The 18,760-nt window shown below is 51.6% G+C and overlaps 1 protein-coding gene across 1 annotated transcript; it reads right to left on the reverse strand.

Annotated features, from left to right (window-relative positions):
* Positions 1-1,153: 1,153 nt before the first annotated feature.
* On the reverse strand, positions 1,154-18,760 carry ADAMTS8 (ADAM metallopeptidase with thrombospondin type 1 motif 8). Its single transcript, XM_086861055.1, has 9 exons — positions 17,894-18,760; positions 10,440-10,679; positions 10,081-10,213; positions 9,116-9,283; positions 8,411-8,709; positions 6,793-6,976; positions 6,314-6,486; positions 6,027-6,202; positions 1,154-4,638 (listed from the first exon to the last, which is right to left on the reverse strand). Exons 1-9 carry the CDS (start codon positions 18,728-18,730, stop codon positions 3,906-3,908), a joined length of 2,943 nt encoding a protein of 980 aa, XP_086717181.1. The 5' UTR covers positions 18,731-18,760; the 3' UTR covers positions 1,154-3,905.

The raw sequence follows: 18,760 nt of genomic DNA on the forward strand, positions 1-18,760 counted from the left end.
ATTATAGTATCTTACATTATAGTATATTATGCATGATATTAATTATATTTTTATTATATTATTGCTATTACTGATATTATATTAATTATATTCTTTATATTTATTCAATTATATAGTATATTATTTATGTTTCCTGTATTATATATAATAATCTATAGAAAATAAACCAGAACTGCTGTTTGATTTATGCAGTGTGCATATATACAGACACTGTGTCTGTTATGTCTACACTGTGTGCATACAATATATATTATATATATAATACCCATTACTTATATAAAGATACATTATCTAGAATATAACTATTACATTCATCTATTACATATTGTAATAGAGTTATAAAGTTCTATGTATCTATTATGTATATAAATATATTATATATAATTTATATAAATATATAAATATATATTATAAATATACTATAATATAATATACTATAATATACTATAATATACTATAATATACTATAATATACTATAATATACTATAATATACTATAATATAATATAATATAATATAATATAATATAATGTAATAGGATTCTATGATAATAGAACATGTATATATCTAATAGATTAAGTATATATAGATATTTATATCTATATATAGTATATATAATACAATTAGAGTTCTGTGATATATGTATATGTATATTATGCAAATATAAGAAATATTATATATAAATTATAATTTGTATATTATAATTTATATATAATATAAACATATATATGACATACATTATATACACAATATATGGTTCTATAATGGTTCATATATAATATATGATATATGGTTCATATTATGGTTCATATATAATATAAATGATGCATGGTTGATATGAAATGGTTCTATATTATCATAGAACCATATAATTCTATAATAATATAAATATATAATATAGATATATACTGTATAGGTATAGAAAAGAGGTAGGTGCTCATAAGGCATCTGCAAAACAGAGTTGCTTCAAAACTTCTTCAGAATAATTCTGGCTCCATGGGTTTTGTCTGTTCTCTCATGAAATATTTTGGTTCAGCATCTTAAAACTGAATGAACCATTTATTATCAATAAGATACGGAAATTTAAAATCCCTCTGGGGTGGAGATAAGAATAGTCCTGAGAAAAGTGCAAATAAAGACAAATGCAAAGAGATAAAAGGCAGGAAATCCTTTATTGAAGGGGTAAAGGCAGAGCCACAAACAGACTGTTTTCAAAATTAAAAACAAATACAAACAAGAGGCTAAAAATCAGAAAATTGTATTTCCTACCCCTCTCCTAAGATGAATTCCAAAGCTTAATTTTGGTTGGGTTTGTTTTGCTTCCACAGCTTGTTTGGAACTCCAGGGAGGAGGGAAACACCAGTCAGATACCAGAGTGGATGAACAATGAGCAAAGACATCCCTTCTCTGAGCTCCCTGCAGCTTTCAGAGAGGGGATGTAGGAGCAGCATGTTAAAACACAGTTTTTTTAATCTCTTTTTTCCTTCTTTTTATTTTTTCTCTCCTTTCCTGACAGCTACTGTACAAAACCAAACAGAAATTTGTAATAAATACCTAACACAAGAGGCTCAGTACATTGCTACAATCCTTCACTGAAGGGAAATATATATATATTTATATATATATACACATATATATAGCCTAATATATAAAACCTCTTTGACTTAAATCAGCGTAAAGGCTACTTGTTTTTACAGAAGCCTGGGGCAGGAATCCCACTTAGCATCACCCACACCTCAAGAGAACATCACTGCCTCCAGTCCCCCCCTCCCAGGGGGATTCCCACCTCCCTCCTCGCTGGAAAAGCAGCAGGATTTGCCCTCAACAAGGAGTTTTTACATCTGGGAATCTCCAGCGAAGCAGCTGCACAGTGATTATAAAAAAACTGGAAAAGCCCCTTGGCGTGCACGACTCCTGTGTGATAAATACAGACGTTTTCCTTGGCACTGTCTCAGACTGATATTCCTGACCCATCCTAAATGCTGGTGGTGACACTGGAGAGGAAACACATGCTGGCTTTGAGTTAAAACCCTTGCAGACTCAGAGGGGAAAAAGAAAATAACCCTGCAAGGCTACATGACTTTAGCATCCAGCTATTTGTTAGAACTTAAATTCCTGGAGATTAATTAGCAGATGTAGAACATTGCCCAAAGGTAGGTCTGTACCACAGCCCAAACAGTTTTGCATCCAAACTCTGCAGCTGGCCTTCAGTTTTTTTCCCTTTCCTAAAAAAAATAAAGGAGCCAAGCCCTCAATACCCTCAGTCCTGGGCTGTAGCTCCTGTGGTTTTGATAAAAATCATGTGTGGGAGATAAAACAGGAATACTTCATGTTTTCAGGTAAATAGTGAGGTTTTTGTCTTCAGTGGAGCAGCTCATCCCACCAATCCCATTCCAAACCTGTGTGGGCAGCCAGGAAAGGGTCTCACATGAGCTTGGGCAAAAGGGACAAGGAAAAGGATTCGCTCCATAAATGTGAATGGGGAATCTGAACCATCAAAAATTCCAGCACTCCTCCCCTTCCTATGAGAAAAAGGCAGATCCCACTGGAAATTCAATGTTTTGCTGCCAAAAAGGAAGCCAAAGCAGGGTATGAGAGGAGCCTGGAGATACTGAATTGCTCATCCAGCAATAGCAAAATCTTTCCAAATTCCATCCCTGCTCCCCAGGCACTGGCTGCTGCCAGCACACGGCCAGCGATTGCTTCGGAAAGGGCAAAGTTCAGGGTCTGAACAGCCATCTGTGCTGGGGCCAGGCAGCAGCTGGGGAGAGGGATGTGGCTGCTTCCCACTGGGAAAGAGCAGCTCCAGCCTTGCCAGCCTTGGTTTTGGACAGAACTGCTCAAGTAAGGCTGCAGCTGGCACCAGATCTGAGAGTTTTCACATATCCCAGGAAAGCAGAGGTGAAGAGCATCACTGGTCACCTCTGGCATGATCTACAGATCCTGGGCTCATCCCTGCTGCAAAGCAGGTTAGTGAATTATCTCCAAAACTACAGCAGAGCTGAAAAAATGAGCCCACAGGACTGAAAGCCAAGGATGGGAAAGGAAACACTGGCACACCAGAGCACCTGCTCCAGAGGGCATTGCAATAGGCATTTCACAGTCAGAGCACTGCAGAATTAGGAATTAATTAATCCTCACAGTGGATGTGAGTTGCACCTGTAAAACAGGTGTAACTAAGCCTTGGTTTTATAGCTGGGGAAACAGAGGTGTGGAGTAGCAGCTCTAGGAATAACCACAGATGCTGGGGGTGTTTGGAGACAGGTTTGTCACCTTGTAGATTATAAATCCAGCAGAAAGCATCTCTCACCTGTCTTCCTGCCTGATTCATGCTAGGATCTGGCTCTCAGCTTATTCCTTCTCCCATTCACATGAGAAATTTATCTCCCAAGCGAGACCCACAGCTGATAAAACACTCCTCATGCTCAAGGACACCCACGCTGCTGCAGGGAGGGAATGGCAAACCATTCCATGCCTTTTGTGAAGACATCCCAGTTTTATCAGCAAAGACACCCACCCTGGACCTCCTTGACCTGCAGCTGGGACGAGGTGATGGCCAAACCAGGCTCCGCATTTTCCTCAGTGCCAAACCCCAGCAAACCTTTCAAAAGCAATCTGCAACCACGTTCAACCACAGCTCTTGGGAAACACCCTACAGATATGCTTATTTTTCCCTTTAAGTTACAACTTGCCTGCGAGCAGCCAGCCAGAAAGAAAAGGAAGGAAGAAAGAAAGGAAAAGAAGTGATTCCTCCCTGTTTTGCCGCTGTTATTCTCCCCTCTGAGGTAGACATCAATGCGGTGGGGATGAACCACTGGAGAGTGGTCATTTGTCAGGCGAGCGAGCCCACGGCACCCTTGTGTCCTGCCCCAGTGACACCCTTGGCTGCAGCAGCGCAGTGTGGCTCAGCACTGGCGCAGCACGCAGGCCGTGGTGGCCGGCGGTGGCTCTGGCGAGCTGCATTTCTCCGGGGCGGTGATTTTCCCGGCGTAATCGATGCAGGAAGCGTTGCGCGTCCGCACGCCCTCGCCGCACGTTTGGGAGCAGGGTGACCAGGGACCCAGGCGCCAGAGAGGGCAGGGCATGTCTCCACAGGGCTTGATGTCCTCAGGCTTGAGGGATCTGTTGCAGGCAGAGGAGGTTTGACCCTCCACATCCCGGCAATCCACCGTCCGCCGCTGCCAGCCGGAGCCGCACGTCTTGGAGCACTCGGACCAGTCACCCAGGACCCACTGGGAGGTCAGCATCGGTCGGATGACGTTCACCGACTTCTTCTCTTTGCCCTTCTGCTTGCTGAAAGGGACGTCCTTGGGGATGAAGAAGGTGTACTTGACTTTCGGTGGGAAGACCTCGCTGGCAATCGTCAGCAGCTGCACGGTCAGGGGCTCTGGGAGCTGTCGGAAGCTCTGCAGCCTCTCCAGAGTCGTCATGGAGCCACTGTATTTCAGGATGGTGCCCTTAATGAGGATGTCCTGCTCCATGGCTGAGATGGCAAAGTCTCCATTCAGCAGGTACTTGCCCTCAAGGGTCTTCAGGGCCAGGTAATTCCCGTCATGCCGGACCCCTCGGTGGCTGCGCTGTTTGATGTCGATGTTGGTGGCCCCGGCGGGGATGGTGACGATGTCGTTGTAGCCGTATCTGCATGGGACAAAGGGACACGGTTATTCTTCAAGGCTTACTGAGAGCAGAGACATGTAAGGAACAGCACTGAGGATCCTGGCTCTGAAGCCATCCCTCTAACCCCGAGCACTCAAGAGCTAGAGATATTGCAGATGTTCTAGATGTGAGCCCAGCTGGAAGATTTCTCTGTGAATTACACATGAAAATGAGCGATGCAATCAAATGAACAGCCCTGTGATTACCAGCCTAGGTGGGAAATTCCCCTCACTTCCTATGCTTGGAAATGGTGAAGTGTTTGGGATTGAAAGCCTGTCACCAGTCATGCTGAAGGGTGACATCACCTATTGACAGAGATAATATAGAGATCATATAGATGTAGGTACTGATACAGATATAGATGTAGAAAAACTCACTTTTTGAAGGGTTTTGCAGCCGCCACAATGCAGAATTAATCCCACTGGCGGATACAGAGGACATTCCCATGCCAGGGAAACATTTTCCTGCAGAGCCAGCCAAGGCCCATCCCTGGAGCACCACGGCTCCTGGGACAGCATGCAGAAGGTTTCACTGAGCCCTCAGCACTGTGACTCACACTGTGGGACCAGCACAGGATCGTTTTCCATGGATCCCCATGGTGGATGCTGCGGTCAGTAATTAGGTTCAGAGTATTTTGGAAAAAAGCCTTTGAGTCAAACTCTGCTCTCCCTGGCCTCCCTCACCCTGATCTTAATGGGATCTCTTCTTGGCTGTAGCTCCTGTGCTAATCTCCCTTTAGTCAACCACAAACAACTCATAGGAGAGTGGAAGCCCCGTTTCAGCTGTTCCTTGGAAGGAAATCATTTAGGAAATCTAATTTGACTGTGTGAGTCACCTCGCTGCATGGAACTGGATGGTTGGGCTTTTGTTATGGTTTTCCAATAAAAGCCTTAAATTCTGCTCTTTGGCAAAGCCACAAAGATGTTGGGTGAGGGAAGTGGCTGCCTCAGTGCCCTCGTCCCAGTATTCAAATTCACCCCCAAGCCCAGGGAAAAATTATTGAACATTTAAATCACACATCAGCCCTTGAATATGTGTCCAACTCACTGCACTGGTGTGAAATGTGTTTGGTAAACTCATTGGGCCAGCAGATTTATTTGCAGTGGTGTACCAAGCCTGTAACATCAGTTATTATTTTAGGAAATAAGCTCTACTTGGCTTGTATAATTCTGCTCTGAAATAAACTGAGCCTAAGCTCTGGAGTCTGGGGAGGAGCCCAGGCCCTTGCAATGCCAGCCAGCTGAGGATGCTGGCTGGATCCTAATATATTCCTAGCCTACAACTTTAGTGATAGAAAAAGGGGAATGAGAGAGGATGCTGGTGGTTCTCCCACAGCCCATCCCTGCAGAGCCTCCTCCCTGGAGCCTCACTTGGATCTGTTGAGCGAGCCGGATATTTTCCTGCAAGTGGAGCCATTGCCCCCGCACACCCCACACTTGTCCAGCTTCTTGGAGGACCCAATGATGTGATCACAGCCAGCCTTGATGCACTGCCCGTGGACACAGATGGAGAGGGTCTCTGGGCCACACAGCGTCCCATCAATCACCTGGAAAGGGGGATGCAGAGGAGTAACTGGGGAGGAATTCTGACATGGGGTAAACAGGAGGGATTCCCATCACCAGGAATCTTTGGTGATTCCCATCACCAGGAATCTTACTTTGGCCTCAAAGACTTTGAATTCACTCCTCCCTCGGGCTCGGCAGAAGAGTTTGCATCTGTCCCGGGGGGACACTCCTGCATACTTAGGAACCCACTCCAAGTGATTCCCTTCCACGTCAGTGAAGTTGTAGCTGTTGTACTTCTCACATTGCTGTTCCCGAAAGCTTTTCCCTGTAAGGAAAGGTGAAACATGGCCCAAAATCCATGGAAAGCTGGCAGGAGCTGCTGTCCTTGGCCATCACAGAAACGTGGGAGTGAGCTAAGGATAGTGAGAGCACGTGGTGAGCGTGCAAACAGAGGAGGAACATCATGAAGGAGGGATCCCAGTCTCCTTCCATCGGCCACAGAAGGTCACAGCCCCCAGCAGGAAGCTGCTGCTCCCCCCAGATATGAATATCCAAGGGAGAGCAGAGCAATCCCTGTTCTGGAGAAGCAGGGGCGGGAGCTGAGCGGGCATTTGGGAATTGCCATCCTCACCATCCGGCGGGCACTCCTGGGTGTGGCAGGACTGGTACTTGGTTCTCTGGCCCTCGCAGTAGCTGCCGCCGTGCCGGGGCTTGGGGCTGTCGCAGTGGCGGTGTGAGAACTGGATGCCTCCGCCGCAGCTCCGGGAGCAGGAGCCCCACGCGCTCCACGGGCCCCAACCGCCGTCCACCGCCGGCTGCAAGAGGCAGGAGAAGCTGCTGAATCCATCTCTGAGCCCATCCAGCCCCAGCTGCTCCCTCCCAGGGCGAGCTCAGGGCTGGAGCAATGCTAAAACCTCCCCCAGCCCTGATCCAGAAAAGCGCTTTGGCACACACTTCACACAAAGTTAATTCTGACTTCCACCAGTCTGTTCACATGCTTAAAGTTAAGCTGGGCTTTGAGAACTTTGCTGACTGACTCTGAAATCACTGCTAATTTCCCCAGCAGGGCAAAAAGTCATGATTTAATTGCAGATCCTCACTGCTTGTTTTGGTTCGGACCAACCCACGGCTCATAGCCGACTTTTGTCTGTGAGCTGGACTTGCCAGTAACAAAGGAGAGATATCCAGAAATAAACCAGCCTAATCTAAAGCCAGTCAAGTAGGAGGCAGGGGTGGGGTCTGAGATTTGGGAATCCCAAAGGGTCAAGCCCAGCCCAGCTTTATTGGGTTTGTGGGGGTAGGGGTGGTACAGGGAGCTTCCAGAAGCTCCCCATGTGTCCAGCAGAGCCAACACCAGCTCCAGGATGGACCCACCGCTGGCTAAGGCTGAGCCCAGCAGGGATGGTGTTGATCTTGGGGATAAGGTTTGTAAGAAGAAGAAATAAAGTTATTAGGCAGATGTAATTTGGTGCAGAGAAGAAAGAAGTGAGAATGTAAGAGGAACAGCTCTGCAGACACCCAGGGCAGTGCAGGAGGAAGGGCAAGGATTCCTCCAGGTACTGGAGCTGAGACTCCCCCAAAATTCTGTGGGGAAGGTCATGGTGAGGCAGCTTTGCTCCTGCAGCCCGTGGGGGTGCAAAGATGCACCTGCAGCCCCTGGAGGAACCCAGGACAGAGCTGGTGGATGCCTGAGAGAGGCTGTGACCCCATGGGAAACCTGAGCTGGTGCTGGATCCCGGCAGGACCTGTGGAGAGAGGAATCCAAGCTGGAGCAGGTCTGCTGGAAGGACTTGGGACCCTGTGGAAGACCCACCTTGCAGCAGCCTGTCCTTGAAGGACTGGCCCAGTGGAAGAGTGACCCATATTGTGGAGATTATGTCCATGGGAAGGACTCTGACTCCTCTCCCTGAGCAGCAGCAAGAACAGCCTGTGAAATGAGCATAACCCTATTCCTTGCCTCCCTGTCCCGCTGGAGAGAGAAGGGAGAACTGGGAAGGAGGGAGGTGTGGGGGGAATGTGTTTTTAAGGTTTTATTTTACTTCTCATTATCCTGATTTTGTTATAAATTCAATTAACATCTTTAACTTGAGCCTGTTTTGCCCACAATGGCGACTGGTGAGTAATTTCTCAAAGTCCTTATATCAAATAATGAACCTTCTATTTTTCCCTTCCCTGTGCAGCTGTGGAGGGGAGTGAGAGGGAGGCTTTGGTGGGTGCCACCACACCAGCATTCCCCGGTGTCCCCTTACCTGGGGTTTCAGGGCATCCTGCTGCACACAGCGCCCATCCCAGCACAGCCCCTCGCCTTTGCAGGGGGTTCCATCGGCCCATGGCAGGCTGCCATTCTTGGTGTGGCAGAGGGGCTCCCCACTGCCCGTCCTGCACCACAGCTGTGCACAGATGTCCTCCTCTGTGGTGTTGGGGCAGTGCTGGAAGTCCTTGCCAAAGATCTGCTGGCACTGCTGGTCCAGGCTGTACAGGGCTGTCCGGCCGGGCAGCTCGGCGGGCAGGGACACGGGCTCGGCCGGGGCATCCAGCAGGCAATCACCTGGGCAAGGTTCAAGAGTTAGGCTGGAGATGGAGTTTTCAGGGCTTGGTGGCACTGATTGCACCAAGCAGGGCACCCCACACCTTGTCCATGGTCTGCTTTGACTCCCCCTTCACCCCGCCTGCCCCTCCAGGCATGGCAAAGAGCCCGAGCGAACATGGCAAATGGACATTTCAAAGAGCCATCACCTCCTCCTAGACCCTGGAAAATTTCCACCTAGAAAAATGCAACCCCTCTACCACTCTCCCAGACCAGCCCAATTTTTCAGGAGAAATCTTTAAAATCCAGTCTAATCCTTCCTGCTCAGACCTAGAGCAGCAAAGCCACTTGAACCCTAAAAAAGCCACTTATCTGCAGGGATAAAATTCATGGTTTTGAGTGATGATGCAGCTGACTCCAGCCTTACCGTGCCCTCCATCCAGGAACTCGGTGAGGTACATGGCACTGCAAGGAGACCAGGGCTGGGTCTTGTTCAAATGGATGAAGAGAGGGGCCATCACGTGGTGCTCGCCAAGGGGCCCAAAGAGCCGCTCGCAGTTCTTGGAGTCATCATGGGGCATGCTGAGCACATGGCCTGGGGAGCAGAGAACACAGCACAGCTGAGCTCCTCATGCTGTGTGGGACCATCTGTAAGGCACCAAGCAGCTCCTATTTCTGCCAAAGCTGTTTGCTGCCATAAATCAGGAGGCATAGAAAACTGCTTTCTCTGCCTCAGTGGTACAGCCTGCTGTGTGCAGGGCAAAGCAGTGCAAATTTGAATGGCTTGGGATGGAAGGGATTTAAAGCTCATCTCCCTCCACCCTCTGCCATGGACAGGCATTCCACTAGACCAGGTTGCTCCATGCCCTGTTCAGCCTGGCCTTGAATGTTCCCAGGGATGTGACAGCCACAGCTTCTCTGGGCAAAAATTAGTCAGGAATGGCAAACCAAGGCAGAGATGTGCTTGATCCCACACCTGAGCTCATCACAGAATCACTAAGGTTGGAAAAGACCTCCAAGATCCTCAAGTTCAACCTGTGACTGATCCCCACCTTTTCACCCAGCCCAGAGCACTGAGTGCCATGTCCAGGTGTTTCTTGAACAATGCCAGGAATGGGATTCCACCACCTCCCTGGGCAGCCCCTTCCAATGCTCAACAACCCTTGCAGTGAAGAAAGGCTTCCTGAATTGGTGCAAATACACCATTTTACACTGATTTGGGCACTTCTTGGTGTTTCTGCTGGTGCAAACCAGCTTTTGTCAGTGCCAGAAGCTCCCCAAGGCTCAGTGAGTGGTCCCCAGGCAGGGGATGCTGGTGCTGGGCTGTGCCACAACCCCTCCCAGCAGCAGGACTGGAAGAAGCAGGTTTCCCCTTGGGAAGGGATGTGTTACCCAGTTCATGAGCCAGGGTGTAGGCTGCCTGCAGGCCCTCGTCCTCGATCACGGAGCAGCTCTTGTTGCGGTCGCACATGGTGCCGATATCTGCCACTCCCAGCGTGTCGCAGCTTTGGTGTCCGCAGAAATCCTGTTTGTGCCAGGCAGGGGGGGCGGTCAGCAGGGGGAGAGGGCCCCACATTCAGCCCCAACATCTCTGTGAGCAACCCACTGGTGGCCTGCACCCCAGACAAATCCCCCCACAACTGCAAGCTCCATTCTTTGCACGGTGGGGCATCGACCTCTGTGATCAACCCCCTTCTCCCGTCCTTGACCCCTTTCCTCTCTGCAGCAGAGCATTCCCGAGGGGTGCTGACCTGTCTGGTGAGGAGGATGGCAGTGTCGTAGTGCTCGGGGTGCCGGTCACTCGGGGGGTTGAACCTTTGCTGCCAGCTGCAGAAGTTGCGCAGGGTGAGCCCGCCGTTATCGGACACCTCTGGCCCTGCCGCTGCCTCCTCCACCACCAGCACCTTCACCACCACCAGGTTGATGGAGTTCCTCAGGCTGGGATGCTTGTAGATGCGAGCTGCCATGGACATCAGGGTCAGGACGTGGTTCTGTGGGGGAAGAGATGGGCAGGCAGAGCCTGGGTCAAACCTCTGCTACGGGGCAATTGTTTTGTTTGAAGAGAAAGAATCAGCTTCATTTATGAAGGACATCACGTCCAGACCATGGGCTGAAGGACTCAGTGCTGCCTTCCCTGTATGTGATTTTACACCTGCATCCCCTTCTCCATCTCACAGCTTCAGTTCAAAAACCAGGTAGAAAACACTATTATGTAGTAGTTTAGATTTGCCATTTTCATTTCCCGGCCAATGCACCAAATAAATGGCATTCTCCAAACGCCGTGTCTCCTCTCTCACGAACCCTTTGAACCTAGAAATCCCTCTGGAAGAAATTCCTTGGGAAAAACCTCAGCAGCTTCTGGAGAGTTCTCTGCATATTCCCAAAGCATTAACCCTGCCCTCGCTGCCCCAGGGCAGGAACCAACTCACGCACATCCCAGTAAAAGTTCTGTCTGTGCGGGACACAGGGTTTGAACCCGGCCTCCTTGGCAACAAACGGGGACTAAAACACTTTGACAGCCAAGACTGTGCCCAGCAGCATCCCCTGCTTGGTGATGACCAGGATTACTTAATATGTCAACAGCGCCAGCGATGTTTAGGCTGATGTAAACATCTTATCAGAGCATCAAAATTCCTCCTCTGTTGGCATCGCTCACAGCCCAGAGTCAGGAGAAAAAAATGCAGCTATTACACAATATAGTATTGGGAAAGAGAAAGTGGCTTCTCTCCTCCCCAGACAAATTACACCCTGCGGTCTCAATTCAGAGCCTAATTAAACTGGAAGGACTCGATGGGAGCCCTCTCTGATAGCCAAGTTTCACCCAAAATCCATTTCCTGAGCAAAGCTGACTCTGTGTGCTCATCCATCACGGTCCTGCCAGGACAGTGCCATTTTCTGAGACACAAAATGCTGTTTTCTTAGCAAATGAGGGAGATGCTGAGAGAGATACAGCATATTTACTGCACCAAGAGCTGCTTGCCCAGCGCACTTGTGGCTATTTTAAATTATTCTGCCACATTTTATCCCGTCACTGGCAGCTCCACGTAAACAGATGTTTTGTTTCAACAAGACATATCCCAAGTCCTCCCCAGCTCATTATCCAAGGGCAGGCCCCAGCAAGGCTGATGGGAGCAGGGAATAGACTGGTTTATTTAGACTGGCCAGATCTCCATGCCATGACTCACATCCAGCCCAGAGCATGCAATAATGTCATGGAGAAGTCACTGCAGAGGCAACAAATTGAGGAGAGATCCCCACAAGCCGTTGCTCCATGTAACTTGGGGGAATTCTGTTCATCCTGTGCGGAAAGTCCATTGGGAACCTTGTTAAAAATATCATAAAGCCTTCCTAAAATTACACCCCTGAAGATCTAGAAGGATGCTCTGTGCTGGAGCTGCTCATCATGGGATCCTTGCTCATTTCCAAGGGAATAAATCTTCATCCTTTTCTAAGCCATTAGAGGTTTCTGGCCATAACAGTAGATTTGACCTGGGAGATCTCAGTCCATACCACAAATCCCCCAGGACACCAACCCTCACATCCTCAGGGGTACATCCAGCCAAAAACCTCTTTCAGCAGTAGGAACAGAGGGACTTGGAAAACATCTGTCCACCTTCCCTGTGTCTGGAAGGGAAAGATGGAAAGAAAACCGAACAAACAGCTATTTAGTGAGGATTAAAAGGTCAAATTCACTTGTTCCACCATCTGGTGTCTATTTATACCCATCCCTGGCCTGTGCAGGAGTGGGTTGGGTTTCAGATGGACCCTGACTGCTCTGGGGAGAGCAGCAATCCACCTGCACTGCCTTGGCTTAGCCAAGGGCTTGAAACCATGGCCAAAAGGAAATTATGGATCCTCAGGGCTCAGAAGAGGCCAGCTGAGCACTTCTGGCCAACAACTGCCTGGGGATGAGCTGAATCCTGCTGGTCCCATCCTCTCTTGTCTTTGCAAACCAGTTCTGGCTGGACCAGCCCAGGAGGGAAAACTGCCTTCTCCAGGGCTTCCTTCCAGCACTGAGGATGTGGGGATTGGGATCATGTGCAGGGCAGTGTTTTGGGATGGGTTTGAGCAGCCCAGGGCTGCAAACACACTGTTTTTTCTGCCTTCTTGCCAGGCACTGCAGCCCTGCAGGCACAAGGGGCTTCCCTGCCACTTCCAACCAGCATCCTGGGAGATCTGGCAGGATGTCTGCTAAGCGAAAAATCAGCTTCTTACCTGCTCTGGGAGGAGAGGACACCAGTGTGAACCAGAGAAGGTCCTGGAGCACCCCTTTTCATTCATGCATTGCATTTATGTCAAGGCACTATGGAGGGTGATGCACCACAAACCTCCTACCCCTCTTCCCCCAGCAGCAATCCTGGGCTCCCTCTGCTCTCAGTATCAAATTCCACCCAATTCCCCCCTAAAAATGAGGAGGGATGACTTTTGTCTGCCACATCTGTATTACAGCAGCTCCCTGAGACCCCTCCTGCCACAGCATCCCTGTGTCTGGGAGAGCCCTGCCCTGAGCCAGGCACTGCCTGACAGGAGCCCTCCAGCAGCAAACAGAAGGACAGGAAAAAGAAATACAAATCAGAGCAAGGGGAACTGAAGTGGTTGTCTTTACCCTCATTGAAGGTTTCTGAGTTTTCTGATACAGGCTCTCACAAATTCCCTTTCATGGGAACCACACAGAAGCCTGCAAAGATCCCAGAACACTGGTGTTTATTTTTATTATTATTATTTTGATGGGTGAAAGTGCTCTTACACAGACACTATTCTTGTGGTATGCACAGAATGATTTAATATTGCTGGACCCACCCAGAACAGAAGGACAGCAGGGAGCACTCACAGAACACCCCAGCACAACCTGCCTCCCTCCAACATGCTGCCCAGCGTGTGGGGAGCAATGTCCAGCCCAGCCTGGGGCCGTGGGATTGCTTGTTGCTCGGATTTGGTTGGGTTTTCCCCCTGCTTTCCCCCCTAGAAGCCAGTATTTCTGCAGAGGGGGGAAAAAAGAAAGAAATGCTGAGATTCTGGAGCACAGGCAGATGGAAGGAAGCAAACCCAGGGTCAGATGTGAGGGCTGCCCAGCTTTCAACTGGCAAAAACATCTCAGGTTGTCTCTTTCCCCCAAAGCACCATCTGTGAGCTTCCCCCCTGGCTTGGGTGCCCGGGGGCTGCTGCTTGCCCTGCCAGCCTCCTCCTGTGGTTTCAAGCCCGGGCCAAGAATTCCCTTGCAAAAATGTGGGAGGCAGCCAAGGGAAATGATGGGGCAAGCCAGGGGAGAGGGTGCCAGCCTGCCCTCCTGCCTGCCCAGCTCCCTATCCATCCCTGTTCTGTTTCCCACATGATTTCCACCCCCCTCCTCTTTCCCTCTTTGCTGGATAGATGGGGCACAAAAGCAGCAATTACCCCTGTTCAAGGCAGGGGAAACTGAGGCACATCCAGACTGTCCCCACCTCCCCAGAGGTAGAGATGGAGTAAAACTCCATCCTGAGAGCATCCCAGAGCAGGAGCGCTACAGTTTGGGAGCCAGCATGGAGCTGCTTCAGTGGGAGCCAGCACATTTCATTCCAAAGCCCTGAAATGCAGCAGCTGTTAAATATCCCGGCGTGAGGCGAGTGCCCCAGCCAGAGGAATATTTAGGGAGGCTGCCTGCTCCTCCAGCCCCCTGCCCCAAAGCGGATGCAGGCTCAGGGTCACACTCAGAGGACAAATCCCAGAAGAAAAGCTGGTGCATGGCAGCTTCACACAGGTCCCCCTTTGCAAAGATCTTCTTTAATCCCACTCCAGTTGCCTTTGGGGTGGTTTAGGAGGGGCTGGCTTCTTTTGTCAAGGGATTAAGCGAATTTACCCACTCACACTGCAAAATATCCTAGAGCAAGGCTAAGACCTGGACATGAGGGGACCCAGGGCTCCAGGGTGGCTTTGGATTTACCTCCAGTCGATGTGGGTGTGGGAGAACTGTGCCTTTGGATTTACCTCCTGTCCATCTGGGTGTGGGAGAGCTGGCAGCAGGACCCCGGCAATGCCCCACACCCTGCTCTCCTGTCTGGTCTTAAAGAGAAGGGTTTGCAACAGCACTCCCAAAACCTCATCAATCTGCCTGGAAAAAACACAGAAGTCAGCAAGGAATCCCAGCTTTTCCAGACTGATCTGATTCTGCTGTGGTCCTCAGTCATTACCAGCCCCAGGAGTCAGGAACAGCAGATTCCTCTTGCAAGAGGAGGAGGGAAAGGGGATCACAGCCATCGTGCTTGCGGAGGAAAGCTTGGAAATGCGTCTCATCTGCACCCAAGAGACTGGAGAAATCCCACCACAGGAATCCCATTTGGCTGCCAACTGGCTGGGGATGCTGCAGCTGGGTTTTGGAGCCGCCTGGTGCTTTAGGTGTCCTGGCAAACGTTCCCGAGCCATGCAGAGCATCCTCACAAGTGCAGCCCAGCTGCAGGTGCTCAGTCCTCCTGCACATGGGCAGGATTAGCCCCATCTCCTGCCTCAGTTCTCCCTGCTCAAAACCCCACTTCATTCTGTGGGTGGTGCTCACAGTCCCTTTGTTTTCAAGCACTTGGGATCCTCTGCAAGAAAAATGCAAAAACTCCTGTGTCCAGCTGGAGCCTCACTCCCATCCTACATCAGAGGGCTCTTCCCAGCCCCTGCAGGTTGAATCCTGCCACATCCCCCAGGATTTACTGCCCAGCCCTGTCCTGCTGCTGCTGCCCCCTCAAATACCCCACCCCCTGCAATCATCAAACCCAGACAATGATTAAACCCCCAAATTTTTGGTCTAGTTCTGCTCCCACTTCACCATTCCCTCCTGGTTTACATAAAAGTATTGAAGGTAGAATAAGCTCTTATTGTCTAAATTAGGTTAACAGCTGAGCTGTAAGGCTCAAATTGATTGGAAATAAATCACTAACAGCATTTTCCCACCACAAGCATGGCATTGATTATAACTCCCAATGCCTGAGTGCATCTTAGGGTGACTCTTCTGCTCGAGCTGTTACAACTTATGCAAGAAAATGACTGGGAATACAAACAATGCTGGTGACCTTTAATAAATATTTGGTAATTAAAGTGTGGTTACGGGAAGAAAAGTCATTATATAAATATGGTTTATTCTGACTCAACATTTCGACTCCCTGGACATCTCTCCTAGTCAGCTCTCTAAGATCCCACCAGCACTTGCCACTGCTTTTTTCACCCCACAAGAAAGGTATTTAGGGAGAAGCAAGATTGCTGTGCTGCTCCCTGCATTCTTGTTCCAGAGAACAAAAGACACAGAAACACAGCAGGTGGTTTTTTGCTTGTTGTTTTTTTAGCTGCTACACCAGAGCTGGTGGAAGTTTTCTCCCAAATATTTTAATATGCTCTTACTCTACTCATCCAAAACAAGATCTTTGAACGTTTCCTTCCCATCCTTGAGAGCTGATGCAAAGATATTGCTCTAGGGGCCAAGGAAATGATGGTGAAATGGGAGCCAGCCAGGCAGCATCACCCAGCCCTGGGCTGCAGCAGCCAAACCAGGGCAGGGTGCCCGTGTTCCAGCCCCTTGGCTATGTGCAGGTGCCATTTCCTCCCCTCCTGCACTCACAGGTTCACCCAGAGGGCTGTTGCTTTTTCCCCAGCTCAAGCTGGGCATTATCAGGATAATATAAGCTTATTTCTAGCATTTAGACACCCCTGGGTATTGCTTTAAAACCATCAGGTGCACATCTGGCTGCAGAAGGTTCACTGTACTATTTTTCCTTGGGGAATCAAAAACCAACATCACACTATGGGGAGAGTAATTCCCACCACCATTTATAGGTCTGTTGCTTAAAAATTCTGCTTAATCCACTTCATACTCTTTTCTGAGCACTGTGAGCACTCGGGGTACCTCCAAGTGCATCACTCCTCTCTCACTGACCCTCTGCTACCTGCTCCTGCCAGCCTGGCTTGGTGGCAAAACCAAGCAATGGGCAAAACCAGAGAGATGCTGAGCAGCTGAAATCAGCTGGAGCCCCAAGGTTTAGCATTTCCCAAGGTCCAGCCTTGCCTGAGCAGGGCTGGAATTAAAACACTGCTTTGTTAGGAGCAGAGAAGCCCCTAGGGGAAGGATAAAGTCGATAGAAGTGGCAAAGCCAGGCTGCCGTTTCAGCTTCCCGGCTGCTCCCTGCTGAGCTTCAGCTTCCAGGACTCTTCTCCCAAACAACCCGAGAATGAGCAACTCCAATGCACAATTACCCCCTCCAAAGACCTCAGAGCATTTCCGATGGTGCAAACCTGAATTTGGGGCTGAACCACCCATCCCTGCAGGGTAGAGGTGGGGAGCTGGCTTTGTCAGAGGCGTGAAAAATGACCTGGTGCTGATGAATGAGGCACATGGACAGCCCCGGAGATGGACTTGGGGGGCTGAGGCACCTCGGTCTCTGCTCCTGGAGTCTCCCCAAAAGCCTGGTCAGGGCAGGGTCTCCGAGGAGAGTGTTTAAGGAGGGTGAGAATTCCTGGAGCTGGCGGCTGAGGGAAAGGGCTGTTCATCCATCTATCCATCTGCTCAGCTGCTAACAGGTGGCTCAGGAGCGGGACTGCGCATTACTCAGCTCTGTTTTATTTACTATCTGGCCCCGGCTCCCGCCCGGGAGCGAGTTAAAGCCATCGCTGTGCAGCGCGGCTCTTTCCCTGCAGCAGGGACGGCATTAACCCGTCCTGTCCCCCAGCTCTGGGGACACCGGGCTGACACAGTGCCCCGTGTGTGCGAGGGATGCTGGCTCTGGGAAAGGGTTTCACTGAGTGAACCGCGCAGATCAGCACCGCAGCTTTGACCCGGAGTTTTACAGCCCAGACACAGCAAGGGAAGGTGGGGACCAAGGTCCCCCCGCCCCGCTCCTCGCTCACTCAAAGCTGTCCCCGGTGTCCCGGGGCTGGGGGGATCCGGCAGCGGCCGGGACAGAGGGGAGGAGAGGCAGCAGGGCTGGAGGAGCGCATTCGGGAGGAGGAGACAGCGGGGATGGGGACAGGACAGAGCGGGATGAAGGAATGGATGTGTAGGGAGGACAGAGGGATGGAGGCGATGGAGAGGCAGTGGGAGCGCAGGAGATGGGAGGAGGCGGAGAGGCGGCCGGGATGGGGACAGCGAGGGACGGAAGGATGGAGAGGCTGCGGGGACCAAAGAGATGAGCTAGGGACAGGCACGGACAGAAAGCTTCGGGCAGGGGGGACGGCAGACACCGCCAGCCCTTACCTCCACATCCTCCCCGTAGAACCGCACCATGGACGCGTCGGCCACCAGCAGCGTCTCCACATAGCGGGCCTGCGACACGAAACGCCGGGCCCTGCGGAGCGGCTGGGCACTGGGGAGCCGCGGGGCCCCGGGGAGCCGCTGGGCGATGGGGAGCTGCCGGACCCCGAGGAGCTGCCGGGCCCCGGGGAGCCGCTGCGCGATGGGGAGGTGCCGGGCCCCGAGGAGCTGCCGGGCCCCGGGGAGCTGCCGGGCCCCGAGGAGCTGCCGGGCCCCGGGGAGCTGCCGGGCCCCGAGGAGCTGCCGGGCCCCGGGGAGCTGCCGGGCCCCGAGGCGGGGCCGGGCCCTGAGGCGCCGCTGGGCGCTGCCCGCGGGGCGCGCTCCCGGCGGGGCCGCGCGCCTCCTCAGCCGGTGCGGCCGCCTCCAGCGCGGCCCGGGCGCTGCCGGCCCCAGCGGCTGCAGCTCGTAGGCCGCCCCGTCCAGCAGGAAAGCGGCTCTGAGGCCGCCGCCGCCGCAGCTGCTGAGCACGGCGGGGGCGTCGGGGCTCCCCTCGACGGCGCCCGAGTAGAAGCAGCCCCGGCGCGGCGGCGGCGGCGGCGGGCGGCGGCTCCCCAGGCGCTGGAGGCGGAGGCGGGGGGCCAGGAACGCGGTGTCGGGGCGGAGGCGCAGGACCACGGCGCGGCCGAAGGCGGCCAGGCGCAGGGCCAGCTGCCCCGGGGGCGCGGGCAGGCGGACGGGCAGCACGGGCTGCGCGTCCCGGGGCGGCGGCAGCGCCCAGGCGTGGCACAGCAGCAGCAGGTGGAGGGGGGCCCGGCCGGCCAGCAGCGCCCGCCGCCCCATCCCGGCACGGCCCCGCACCCCCCGGGCTCT

This window comes from Cyanistes caeruleus, chromosome 23, assembly GCF_971803275.1.
Source record: "Cyanistes caeruleus chromosome 23, bCyaCae1.hap1.1, whole genome shotgun sequence".
In the NCBI taxonomy this organism is placed as follows: Eukaryota; Metazoa; Chordata; class Aves; order Passeriformes; family Paridae; genus Cyanistes; species Cyanistes caeruleus.

Coding starts and splice junctions, on each gene's coding strand:
- ADAMTS8 (XM_086861055.1), bottom strand. CDS start 18,730: ATGGGGCGGCGGGCGCTGCTGGCCGGCCGGGCCCCCCTCCACCTGCTG. Junction 9,284..10,080: donor CACCCTGGCTCATGAACTGG/GTAACACATCCC, acceptor TCTGCTCCCCAG/GCCATGTGCTCAGCATGCCC. Junction 4,639..6,026: donor GGCTCGCTCAACAGATCCAA/GTGAGGCTCCAG, acceptor TGTCCCATGCAG/ATACGGCTACAACGACATCG.